Source organism: Malania oleifera, chromosome 4 (genome assembly GCF_029873635.1).
Source record: "Malania oleifera isolate guangnan ecotype guangnan chromosome 4, ASM2987363v1, whole genome shotgun sequence".
NCBI lineage: Eukaryota > Viridiplantae > Streptophyta > Magnoliopsida > Santalales > Ximeniaceae > Malania > Malania oleifera.
Window position 1 is genome coordinate 25,326,512 of NC_080420.1, and position 14,529 is coordinate 25,341,040.

At 35.5% G+C, this 14,529-nt stretch overlaps 1 protein-coding gene across 1 annotated transcript in view; it reads right to left on the reverse strand.

The window, feature by feature from the left end:
- LOC131154225 (lysine histidine transporter-like 6) overlaps positions 1–14,158 on the reverse strand; it is a 29,252-nt gene extending 15,094 nt beyond the window's left edge. The window contains exons 1-4 of the mRNA XM_058106859.1: positions 13,984–14,158; positions 13,734–13,882; positions 13,125–13,508; positions 9,168–9,561 (exon numbers count right to left, since the gene is read on the reverse strand). Coding sequence (XP_057962842.1) covers positions 9,168–9,561; positions 13,125–13,508; positions 13,734–13,882; positions 13,984–14,019 — 963 coding nt within the window. The 5' untranslated portion in view covers positions 14,020–14,158. The remainder of the gene's footprint in view (positions 1–9,167; positions 9,562–13,124; positions 13,509–13,733; positions 13,883–13,983) is intronic.
- Between the last annotated feature and the right edge of the window lie 371 nt (positions 14,159–14,529).

The window sequence follows — 14,529 nt, forward strand, 5'->3', positions numbered from 1 at the left end:
CTATAAAATTTTTGAAATAAATCTGGGAGTTATTTTCACTTCTCTCCCTATATTCCCTCTTTTCTATGATTTGAACATCCTCGCTCAGATATCTCTGTCTCAAGGGTTATAAAATCCTAACTCAAGTTTCACCACTCCTCTGTGTGTCAAAACAAGACCTTGGTTTCTTCCTTGAGGGCAAACGACGGTGTTTCAAAGGCGAATGGGCATCTAAAACTTAGGGAAATTCCTTCGACCTCTGAAGACACCCATAAAACAAGATAAGCCCTCCTTTTGCCCTCTTCCTGGGTTTGCTATTTCCATATGATTGTGTGAATGTGCTTATTTTCATATTGAATGCTAATTGTGTTGTGGTTTGAATACTAGATTATACGTTCATGATTTGACTGTCAAGGTTTTCATGATTTGAATGCCGGAATTTGGAACTATTAGTGTTGCAAATCTGTTTCGAGTTAGGGTTAGGGTTTCGGGTGGAAGACGAGTTAACTCGTCTTCACCCGATGAGTGGCACCAAGGTTGACTCGCACGAGTCAACTCGTTGGGTTGTGTAGCCTCGGGTGAGCTCGAGTGGGCTTATGGTGCTTTTTGAACTAGGTCTGAGTTCATGTTTCAAAAATTTGGAGTTGGGATTTTTTTTAATAGGCCCGGGTCAGTTTTTCGGAATAGGCCTAGGGTTACTTTTAAAAATGGGCCTCGAGTTATTTTTTTTAAAAAAATGGGCCTCTGGTTACTTTTAAAATACAAATGGGCTTTTGGTTTCTTTGACATAGACTGGCCTCGGATTAGAAATCATGATGGCAAAAGAGATTTTAGGAAATCTCCCATCTTTCAAATATGTCCCAAGATTTTATTATTATTGTTATTATTATTAATATTAATATTATTTTTATTTTTATTATATATATACATTTTCGCCACCTCGTGAGCGCAGCCCCTCACTCCAATTAAATATTTTCTTTCTCCTGACATTTTCACTCATAGGTCCCTCTCACTCCAATTAAAATTTCTCCTGATATCTCCACTCATAACTCTTCCCAGCAATCTTATCCTAATAATAGACAAGGTGTGGCGTAGATAGGTGCGGAGCAGATAGGTGCGACGTAGATAGGTGTGATGCCAAGGACCATCTGAAACATGAGACGTAATGGTGCCTATAATTGGAAGTGAATGCACAAAGGTTAGGCACTCAAGACATCAGTTTGATTTAGCACTCCAAAATTTCCTAATTTCTCTTAACAATTCTTTATCATCACCATGGCGGGATCTTCATTTGCCAACCGAGTTCCTAACCTAAATGTGGCACCAGAGGTGCCAACCTGCCCTAATCCCTTGTGGTCCCATAACTGTGATGAGGTAAAAAAATTTTCCTTGGCTCATTTCATTTTTCACCTCAGCTCCAAAGTGATATGATGAGGAATGAAATGACAATGGCCATAATGTTTGATACAGTTGCAACTACTCGAGCACTTTCTCTCAGTGCTTAGGTGGTCACCTCGATATCTCACTTAACCCGATGTTTGCAAAGCGGGAACCATATTGTGACCTGTCTCCAAAATGAAATTGATCTCTTGCAGCAAAAATCCCAAGAAGACCAACAAAAAATGAAAGACTTAAGGCAAGAAAATAAGGTGCTGAAACAGGAGGTCTAGGAGCTGAGAAAACTGGTGGATACTTACTCCAGTGATCTCAGACCTAGATAGCCGGGCTGGAGAAAAGCCGAGAGGATTTCCAGTAGGAGCATAAACGACTCAAAACTATGGTGCATGGAAAAGGCAAGACCTCTTGCTTTTTAACTTGAGAGGGAAGGTGAAAAGGAATGACAGAGGTTCAGAGTAGATGACTCAATGAGGACCTGGGTTAGTGCCCCAGTTTTAGAGTGGACATCACAACAAGGATTGTTTGCATAAGGATGAAATGGGATATCCAATAAGACAAGTGTGACTGAATGATGCTATGTTATGTATGTATATTACTATATGTATATGCGATATGTACAAGGCGTGTGCATGTTGAATTTAGGGATATGTATGCATGTTGCATGGTATGATGTGTATGCATTTTTTATTATTTTTTTATACTATACATTTTTTTATTTATTATTTATCATTTTTTATTATATATTTTTTCCATGCAATGCATGAAATGCATAATGATGCATGAACTTTATTTTTCCGACGTGTCTGTAATCAACAACCCAACCTCTAATTTTGGTCATGTTTTTGAATTTCAATCCCCAATGGCAGAATGTTAGTAGTCGACGAATGGAGGAAATTAGTCGATGAATGGTTGCTAATAGTAGACGAATGGGGTCATATAGTCGACGATTGGCGTCGGATCCCCAACGACTATAAACGGATAGTTTTCAATTTAAACATATAATATATCACCCTAATGGCCATAAAACGGCTAGTAGCCCATTTTTGGCTGTAAATACAAGTCCATAGACTTGATTAAAACATATCTTAAACATCAACCCTAAACACTTTGCATCTTAGTTCATATTCATAAGTGCTCATTCTATCTTGTTCTCTAATCTTGTGTGAATCATTATTTGAGAGATTAAGAGTGAGGTTTGTTTTGTATTTGCAATCAGCTCATTTGAGGAGCATCATTTTGTAAATCAAATTCTTGTTGTAAAGGTTCTTTGTGAACCAATTGGTGAAGATTCTTGGTGAACCATTTTGCAAGGCTTCTTGGTGAACCTTGTGGCCTTCGGTGAGCGTGGGTACGAATTTGTTCCCTATTGTAGGGATTTGTTCCCAAGTAAAGGCTTCTTCGTCAGTGAAAGAGTTTATAGAGGATTGTGATATCTGTGATTTTGTCTCAAGGTGTGGACGTAGGTTTGGTACCGAACCACGTTAAAATACCGATGTTAAGATTTCTCTCCCTATACTCTTTAATTTTTTATCTTGTGCATGATTTACATTTTATATATTGTGATATAATTGTCAGTATCTTGCCAAGAGTTTTATTTTGTAGAGAAAGCATATAATATGCAAAAGAGTCCATTCACCCCCCACTTTTAGTGTCTATTTATAGACCACCCAAAAAAATATAGGGAAACAAAACCTTTTGAATTTGAATTTCAAAATTCAAAAATTCAAATAGACAACCACCAACCCACAAGTACCAACTACCCTAGTCGTTTCCTAACACGTGACAACTTCTAGGACGTTTGGCATACCAAAATCCATTAGCTAATCAAATGAAGACAACTCAAAATTTTGACTGCCAATAAGTGGTCGGTCAATTGCCCTATGCTGCAAAAACTTTTATACTTATTTTTCGGCTTAATTTTTCATATACTCATTTGGATTTTGTTATTATATTAGGTAAAAAATGACTTTCGGTAGGTATGAATATTTTTTAGTGGTTCTCTTTATCTAATAAAATATCACCCTTATATGATGTAAGTCATTGCAAAGAAAGGGGATGGCGATAACTTCCTCTCATTGTTGTAACTTAGAATATATTGATTAGAAGGGTTGAACAAACATGTCTTGCCACATTGGTAGTGGATGAAAAAGTAAGCCAAAAGTAGGTGAGCTACTACTATCCAAGATATTTTAGATAAATACAAATTTGTAATATCATATAATCTACCACTCAAATTGCCACCACGAAGAGATGTAGAGCATAAGATCGAGTTGTGACCAAGGTGCAACCTCCAACTAAAGGGTCATGCACCAAATGGAACTCTCCCAAAGTCAACAGAGTTGAGGAAGCAACTTGATGAGTTATTTGAAACAAACTATCTATGTCCTTCTAAAGAATTGTTTGGAGCACTAATATTGTTTAAGAGGAAATGTATAGGAGCATGCAAATATGTATGGACTACCGTGTGCTTAATTAAGTAATTGTGTGCAAACTAGTATCCCATCCCACTAGTTTGATAAGCTAAGTCATGCCAATCACTTCACCAAACTTGACTTGTGGCAGGCTACTAGTAGGCAATGATAACCAGTGATGACGAGTCGAAGACTATTTACATAATAGGGTACAAGGCATATGAATTCTTGGTGATACCCTTTGGGTTGACGAATGTGCCAGCACATTTTGCGCGTTGATGAATTAGGTGTTTCATGAATATCTTGACAAGTTTATTGTGGTATGCCTTGAAAACTTAGTTGTCTAATTCCACTCTAGCTAGAAGACACATGAAAAGTATCTATATAATTTGTTCAATAGGCTGAAGGTGAACAACCTTTAGGTAAAGAAATAGAAGTACTTTTTAGCTCATAGGAGCATTAGATTTCTCAGTTATGTGATTGAACAAGGTCATATCTGAATAGATATTAAGAAGGTGAGAGCTATTAAAGATTGGAAGATCCTAACAACAATGTAAGATCCATGTTCCTTTTTCGGACTTGCTAATTATTATCGCAAGTTTGTGGAGGGGTGCTTGAGCATAATTGCCCCATCGATAGAACTGCTAAAAAAGGGTTATAGGATGAAACTGAAGGGACGAATGCTATGGTGCCCTTAACAACTTGAAAGAGGTCACAATGAAATCCAATACATTATTTTTTGGATATCATAAAGCCTTTTGATGCATATATATATATAAATCACACTATGTTTTTAGTGGATTCTCATTGCAAGATGGACACCCTATTGCGTATGGGAGCCATAAGCTTAGTGAAGTTGACAGAAGTACAAAAATCAAGAGAAGGAGATGCAGGGTGATGCATTGTCTATGTGTATGGCGACATTACTTACTTGGGTATAAGATTTGGGTGAAAATAAATAATTTGGTTGTCATTCATTTCTTTACACTTCCTAAGTTATCTCCTAAACAAACCTATTTGCAAGAATTCTTAGCAGAGTTTGATTTCTATTTTGGGCATAATGTGGGACGTATGGATGAATCGAGTCGTAGATACATTGAGCAAGAAGGCCGAGCTTACGTCCTTACAATTGGTAACATAATTCACAACAAGTAAGGTTGCCACTATAATATGGTAACACATTGAGGAGAACCTTGTTAAATATCCAATCACCCAAAATCTTATGAAGTTGGTGGAAGAGAGTAAAGTATGCTAGTTCTAAATAGAGGATGGATTGGTATTGATACATGGTAACCAAGTCTTCGTGCCCTAAGCTAGTGATTGGAGGATAACAATATTGCAAGTGATGTCATGACACCAATGTAGGTTGACTACCTAGGATGGCATCACACTTTTGCATTGTTAAAGAAAAGGTACTATTGGCCACATAGGCGTGATAAGACAAACTTTTCTCACCTGCTAGCAAGACAAGGTTAAGCAAAAGAAGACTCTACAATTGTTGGAGCCTCTTCAAGTACCATCAACACCATAGGGGAGTGTCTCGCTTGACTTTGTTACCAACTTTCCTAGAGTCAAGGATGTAGGGTCTATAATCGTGGTTATAGATTTCAAAGTGCGATACTTTCATACTCACATTGAAGTATTGTTCGATAGAAGAGACAACACACTTTCTTTTTAAACATGTTGTGTAGTGACCCGAAGAATAATAACATTTTAATAATAATAAGAGGGAGAGAAATAGAAACAGAAACAGAAGGAGGCCGTAGACTTCGTAGATAAACGCTCCACATTCGTCGACGACATTGCATTTTAGAGAATATAATAAATTTGAGGGATTACCAGGACTCGTCGCCAAATACAGGACTTCGTCGACGAGTGCATAAGGAAATTGGTCGACGAATACAGGGTTTCGTGGACGAGAAAATACCGTGCAGGGTTTTTGGCTGCTCTGAATTTCATCGACGAATATAGGGTTTCATCGACGAATTTAATGAAGGACTCGTCGATGAGGTGACGTGTCTCATCGATGAATCTGGCCCTATAAATAGCTAAAAACCGATTTTTATTCACTTTTAACGCTCCTCTTTCTCTCTTTCTCTCTCTCTCTCTCTCTCTCTCTCTCTCTCTCTCTCTCTCTCTCTCCTACATCTCTCTCTCTCTTCTCTCTTCAATTTTGGCCCCGCCGGTCACCGGATCAAAGATTTGAGGCTACTACGATGCTCCTGACGAAGTTCTCTGCAAGTCTACTGGAGCGGATCGTTGGGAAAACGAAGTTGGATTTCATCCCAAATTCAGAGTAAGACCTTTTAGCTTATTTTTGACCTTATGGTAGTTATAAGAAATGATGTAGGCGATGAAATATTGATATTTTGTTCTGGCGAATATTGTTTTCAGGGAGTTGTGTAGGAGGCCCTGCGGGTGTTAGGCTAGTATTCCATAGGGGCTTTCCAGTAGTCAGGTAAGGGAAATATGTTATGTTAGGTATTTTTAAAATATTATACAGTTTATTAAATGATGAAAATTATGTATTACAGTATCATGTGGATTGTGAATATGAATATAGTATGGAGATATGTTTTACGATATTTCAGTATTCTGATTTTACGATATTTCAGTACCATGATTTCATGAACCTTAATACCATGATAATACGAATATCAGTATTAAGATCATGTAGTTTCAGTACTATGATTATGCAGATGTCAGTGTTATGATTATACAGTTCTCAGTATTACATATGAACTATAGTTACAGTTTATGTAGCATCATGGTTATTTCAGTATTTCAGAATCATGGTAAATCATATATATATATATATATATATATATATATATATAAATATATGATATGATATCAGACCCTGTTGGACTATGCAGTTATAGAGCACGGTACCGTTGCTACATATATTACGTTACTTTTTGAGTGCAACCACCTATTTAGATAATAAGTGGTAAGGTCGATTACCTAGACCCTTGAAGAGGTTAGGCTCCCCATCTAGATATGGGTTGAGGTGGGCAGATTGACCGATGGAGTATAGTGATTTATTCCTAGTTGGCCAACCAGGGTAAATCCTGCGTACAGGCCGCACAACCCTATCATGAGGGGGTAAGTCATGACATACAGATATCCACAGGGAATAGTTTCAGTTATTATTACGTATGTATAGATTTGCAGATCAGGAAGCATACTTACTTATACTAGAAGTATTTTGAATAATATTCTCCGATACTGACTGTTAAACATTAAGGACAAAGGTGGTGGATTTTATTGCTTATACTTTATTTATATATTCAGTTATACATGTTTATTTGAAAACAGATTTTCATGATATAGTAGCTCATTTGTCACACACTAGTAATAACATATTTCTTCTTACTAAACGTTGACTCATCCCAGTGTTGAAACATTTTTCAGGAGATCCAGGTAGGCGAGCAGATAGAGGGGCTTCTGTACTCCCTTGCCAGTGGAGAGTGAGTACATTTTGGGAGTATTTTTGTATACCCTAGCTAGTTAAGGGTATTTTGGGGAACAGACGTATGTATATATATTTTGAAAAACATGTAGTACTCTGGTATTGTGTGGGATTGGTTTGGTATGGTATATATATTTTCATATGGTTATGTCTATGTGATTTATGCTTCTCACTGCTTAGGTTCTTGGTTGGGTTTACTCCTAGTATGGTATTAGAGCATGTAAAAATGTTATAGTATAAAAAAAAAAAAAAAACCCCAGTTAATTAAGGTGGTCGTTACATGTTGTCATTTCTTAAGATATCATCAGTGACTAAGACGCATCATTTAACTTCTAGAAAATACTTTTCATAATCACTTTCTTTTTAAACATGTTGTCATTCCCTAAGATATCATTAGTGTGACTGAGACACATCATTTAACTTCTAGACAATACTTTTCATAATCCTTGGTTCACAACTTGATATCTCCTCAAGCTAACATTCGTGAAAAAGTGGATAGATGGAGAGTTTTAATGGGCTATTAGAGAAGTACTTGCACCATTTTTTCATTGCCAACCAAAAGAATTGGGTGCATCTAATAGATGTGGTTCTATTCTATTTCAACACCTAAAGGATCTCAACAACCACTAAGAATCCTTTTGGGTTTGTAACATGCCAATAGTCATTGTTACTTCACATAATGGATGAGTTATGCAAAGGAAAGAGTCCAAAAACATACATCTTCACCAAAGAATATAGACAAAATACGAAAATGACCCATGCTTACTTGGAGAAAGCTTATAAGAGGATGAAGAATGGACAAATCTAGGAAGAACCATTGAATTTTAACGTGGGTGGCTCGGTGCTTGTTAAGTTCCATCCATAATAGATTAAGTCACTATGATGTTGAGCTAGAAAATTATTTTGCAAATATGAAAAAAGAATCTTTATCTTGACCAAAGTTAGAAAGGTCTCATACGAAGGTGATCCTCCAATTTGGATGAAGGTGCATCTTGTGTTTCATGTCAGTTGTGCCATGTCAGTCATCGTCGACACTAAAGATGTAAAATTCAATCAACCATAGCACCACTGAAGACATTGTAATTAACCTCTAGATGATGAATTTAAGTCATCCTTCTAGATAGACAGTTCACATCATTACGGATCGGAAGAAGCAACACACGTTCTTAGTGAAGTAGAGAGACCTCAAAGATGAATAAATTAGTTGGATTTAGCCAAAAACATGGAACCATTTGTGATACAACTGAACAATTTTTAACATCAAAGTCTATAAGAACGTTAATTGCATAAGTGGAAAAGAATGCTACAAGTCAAACTTGTTTGGGACATTATGTTGGCCTATGACTACTTCACTTGTGTACATGGAATAAGTATATAAATAATCGTGTATGTTTTATTCTTTGAGTAGGATAATGCCTTAATGTAAATGGGAGTACAATTTCTCAATCACTTTCATATTTCTTAGTATCAAAATTAGAATACTTCTTTAATAAGAGAAGGTGAGTAGTGTTTCGTCATTAATTATAAAATTCATTAATTATTATAAATGTGGTTAACCTAGTCTTCCTCCATTTATATATGTTACCTATGCAAGTGTGAATTACATTACTTTTCAGTCTATTTCGTGGCTCGTGTCTATGTACCATCTCCACTTAACATTGTATTGTGAAGATGGGACATATTTTCTTATTATTAGTGTTGCCACCTAGTCAAATACAAGGCCCTCAAATCATCCCAACTATGCGGCCCATTACTTGGTTTTGTAGTTCAGGAGACTCCGACAATGTGTACAAATCCCGAGAACACTATAAAATGACAATACACATTAGCATTTAGACTTATCAAGACATGTTTTGGGGTGGATTATAATAATATTGTAAACAATTAAGAAGTAGATAGACAAATACCTGGTAGCTGCCAATGACATGGACGACGACCATCAAGTTGGCAGCGGCGATGAGCCACTGAGGGCGCTTGAGGGCGGCGAGGACGTTGTCCTCGACGTCTTGGCCGAACGCCCAGTATCCGATGAGCGCCACCGGAAAGTAGCAAATTGCATTGACGAAGTAGGCGCCGACGGCGCCCTTCCACATGGCAATTCTGGAGGGTTTTTCAGGAGTGGAGGGAATGGTGGCCTGAATCTCCAGCGCCACCGCGTGGCCTGCAAATGCAAAGGAGATCTGCCCCAGCGCATTGGATACCCGGAACATGTAATCCGCCTCGCTGGTTTTCTTGTACCCGTAGCTCACGTTCTCTTCTCGGCCGTGGCTCAGGCTGCCCGCCCATGCAATGGTTGAGTAACTGCACTCCACAGCAGCACACGACAATGCTCGTGTCTCTATATTTAAATCTCTACTTCTACACATGGCTATGAATTTCAGCTCTTTTGTGTTTCTTTGATTTTCCCCCTCCTTTTTTCTTTTATTTTATTTAGAATTTATTAAATCAAAAGTTTTGTTTGAAAAAAGAATTTTCTACTATATTTCTCCCTATATCAAACATGAAAAATTATTAGGTACATCTAGAAATAATTATTATTATTTTAATTATTATTATTATTATTTTTTGCATTGATGACAAATTAAACATGTAAGATCCAATATACACCTAGTATCCCTAATATTGTCAAATACTATTAAAAATAAAAATAAAAATTATTCTAGTGAATTTGATTAAAAATTGAGAAGAATATGCAAATATTAACACGTAAAATTAAAATTTTATTGACTAATTTATTATGTTCTTTTACTTTTTTTTCGTACTTTTCTTGATAACTAGACTGGTAACTTACCAGCGTAATGCCTTAAGGGGGAATTAAACCTATGACCTTGAGGTCCCCAAAGTCACAAATCGCCCTTACTATTTGAGCTGACCTAATTGAACAGCAGATCTTAAGTGATTAATTGGACTTATATTGCATAAAGAATTATAATCCATTTCTCATTCCATACCCCTCCCATCTACACTCAACTTACAAAATAAAGTTAAGAATAGACTAGAGATATAATATTTTTTTTTCCTTTTTCAATGTAGCATTATTTCAAAAGACAAATGATGTAATTAATTTAGAAAAACTTGAAATAAGTAATTCTTTTATTTAAGATTTGAAACCTATCTACTCACAAGATGTTATATTGCAAAAGAGTTATGTTATTTCACATAAGTAAGAAATCGTTATAGTATAATATGAACTATATATTAAATAACTATTCTCAAATGCTTACATGATGAAGTCTTGGAGTTTTCTACTTTGAAGAAATACTTGGTACCCACGAACATGTGTCCCTGGGAGCATACCCCACAAACACATATATTATGGTACGTGGTGGGCTCATACGATCTCACCTATATATATATATATTATGGACAGATTAACAAAGGCCCTCAAATTTTCACAAGACAAAACTATGGCACTTTCACATGGGCTCTACCATCATTCTTCTTATCATGAATTTTTATACCTATCTATCTTGGAATAGTAGAAAAAGAGAAAGAAAAAAAGTGGAAGAAAGAATGTGAGTGAAGATCTTTCCTCTCTCATGTATGTGAGAAGTTAGAAGGGTTAGAGGAAAAAAAAAAAAAAAAATGAGAATGGACCTATTTTGTACTAGGATATGTCTATGGAGGTGATTAAGCAAAATGTAGACGAGGATAGAATCAACACAGCAAGTAATCCTAAACAAGCTCCACCTCTTTTCATTTTCTCTTGTTAGATACCATGCAATGTTAATTAAGATTAGAATAATGGAAATATAAGATCTTTATTTAATTATGATGTTATGTCAATATTTATGTAGACGGGGCAATAGAAAAAAATGCATCTTTCATTACATTTTTTCTGTACATCAACTAGTATTAGGAATGAAAGAATTGTTCTAATATGATTAAAACTTAAACAACATTAAATGTTATTCATGCTTAAAATCAAACTTTTATTTATCAATTTGTTGTATATTCTTTTTTCCTTTTTATTTTTTTAGATAGTCAAAAATGAAAAAGTGAATTCGTCTATATTTTTCTTTCCTTTTTCTTACATTTTTCAAGTTCCAAACAAACCTACTTTAATGTTTTCCCATGTTAAGTATCAACTCACAACTTTAATTGTGATATTTAAACAATATTATTAAGTATGGCACCATGTCTTATAATCTCAAATTATTCTTAAACCTATTTGGATATTCATAAATATTTATCTATATATATATATACAGTTTGCCACAACGCTCTAGTTATAAAATTTGAGGGAAAACGTGTTTCTTTTTTCCTCAAAAGGTAACCACTTCTAAAATTAATGCAAAAATTACGGGTATTGCGCCCAATTGGGCCAACTCAAGTGGTAAGGGCGATTTGTGACTTTGGTGATCCCACAGCCACGAGTTCGATTCCCCCTTAAAGCATTACGTCAGTGAATTAATAGTAGAGGTGTTTGGAATATGAAATTGGCCCAACAATGCATCATTTCCATTCATTTTTTTTTCCTTTTTGCCTATAATTATTTAGGTGGACCAACATACTTTTACGTGTATGAGTCATTATTAAGCCTCTTTTCCTAAGCAACTAAGCTTTCTTCTTTATATTTATCAATCACTTTAATTAATTTCTTTTACAAAAAGCAGTTGTCCTTAATTTCTTTTTCTCTGAAGTACAGACCATAATTATCCTAGGGGTTTAAATTCAATGAACTTCAACCACAACAATGGATTTTTTTAACTTTCCTCGTGCATGGTCCATATATAATATCATGTCAATGATATATTAATTAAATATAATTTGTAATAAAATATGCTGGTGATGAAACTATAACTCCTTTTAATAACCACAATTATAGGAAAAACATAATATTTAAAAGTCACAAAATAAAAATTAGAACTCTTAAGAGAGAGCTTGCAAAAACACATGAGTGATTGAAAATTATTAATTTTCGGAGTCAAACAAAACAACAAACATGACCTAAAATAAACAAACTTTAAAATTTATAATGTTTCAAAATTAATTAAAAGTAGCTTTTTGAATAATATTATAAAAAAAACCACCTTGCAAATGATTTTTGGATATTTAAATTTTTTCTATTTAAAAATAGAGTAAGAATAATTATAAATATTTTACTTAATTATTATAATTTAGAATTCATTTTACAAAAATAAACTTATTATATGTAACAATTGAAAATAGAAAAATATCTTTAAAAGACTTTGTTATTTTTTGAATTTTTTGAAATGTTATGAATATTTTTATTTTAATTATATTTTAAATTCATATATCATTTTATTGTAATTTTAATTGAAAGTTATGTATAATATGAATGGCTTAATGCACAAAAAAGTTAATTCTAAAAATTAAAAAATCAGCCAATAGGTTGTTAAAATAACTGAAAATTGTAAATTTAATTTTGAATTTTTCTAAAACAGTTAAAAACCAATAATGAAAAAAATAAAAATGACAATAACAATAAATATATTTTCATAATATGTTTTTTCATTGTGTAGAATAAAAAATAAAAATAATATCAAATAGACTCTTAAATCATTATTTTCATTCATCTTCTGAAAAAAAACCTTTTGCAGATTATTATTATTATTATTAAATGGAAAACAAATGTTATCGGACAAATTAATTAATTTAAATTTAAATTTGAAATTCCTAAAATATGTCTACCATACGCCATCTCTTTTAAAAAAAATTAAGGAACTGAAAAAGAAAATTTAATTTTGGATCTCAAAATATCTGCACAATTCCAGCTAGCTGCTAGGCTACTTGTGAGCTATGTGTGTATATTGGTGTGTAAAGGAAATGTATAGGGGAAAGAAGGTTATGTATCTATATCTGAATTAATTAAGAAGCAAATACACAGATGCAGGCGGTACCTCAGAGACATGATTGCGGCGGCCAAAGAGACGCCGGCGACGGAATTGAAATTGGGAAGCTGAGAGAGGAAGAAGTGGACCCCGCCGAAGATGCAAATCCAGTAGGACTGGCGGAGACGGGTGCAGTTGGCGCATGCGATCTCCATGAACTGCTTCAGGCACTTGCCGCCGGTCACCATGTACACGATGTCACACCCCACCTGCACTATCAGCTGCTGCGGCAGCACCACCCACGGTCCCACCTTCTCTCCGAAGGCGTACCGGCCCAGGTCCATGTACCGGTCGAACCGGATCCCCGGCACACACTCGTGCAGCTGTATCATCTGCCACATTGTGTTCAATGTGATGCACCATGACACCAGCAGAACCATCGTCCCCGGACCCCTATATTCACATACACAGTACCCACAACACAAGAATATATCTATGAGAGAGAGAGAGAGAGAGAGAGAGAGAGAGAGTGAGGGTAGTTCTGTTGAGAAAGGCTTGCGGTTCGACTTATAACTCTCTAATCACAAGATTTAGATTTTGTATTAATGTTTGGACTCGGATTCAGAGCTAGCGAATCCCTTACAAGCTAGTTGTTCTCAGTTTTGTATAGCAGCTTACCAACCAAGGTAGGCCATGGCGTAAGGCAAGCTGAGAACGCCGGCGCCGATCATGGCGGTGACGCAGTGGAAGGTGGAGTACCACCATTTGGCTTCGCGGGGCGGGCCGGCGGTCTCTTCCCGGTTCCATTTGTCGCCTGAGAGAGCTTCCTGTCGGAGTTGAAACCGCAGATCGTAAGAATTAACAAGAAGAAGTTTAGAATTAAAAGCGAACACAAAAAGGTAGCGATGAGAATTTTTCTCGTATAGACCTTGGAAAGAGGGCGAGGAGGGGAAGCTGAAACCATGGCGGCGGCGGCCGGAGGAAGAGTGGGAAAGAGCTACAGGTTGGTGGAAGGAGGAGTAGTACTCAAGAATTGAAGTTGGAGCGCAGTGATGGGAGGTCACTATATATGCGTGGGAGTGGTGGGGGTTTTGATGGATGAGTCCAATATAGTACAGGTGGGAGAATAAATATTCTAAGAAAAATATATAGAAGTTAAAAGGCCATCGACCTCAATTAATACTTTTATTAATTGATGTTGCGTTGTCGGCTATAAATTCTAATATAATAAAAAAGGAAATAAAATTAAATATTAATAATGAGTAAAATTAAACTTTTATTCATTGATTTGATATATTTTTTATTTTCTTTCTTATTTTTCTCGATAACCAAACGTGAAAAATTGGATTCCTACATATTTTTCTTTCCCTTTCCTCACATTTTTCAAGTTCTAAATGGACTCTTTGTAGACATCTCATGCCAGGGTTTTATCTAACAAATCTTAGATTTTCATTAATACAATTCAAGAAATAAT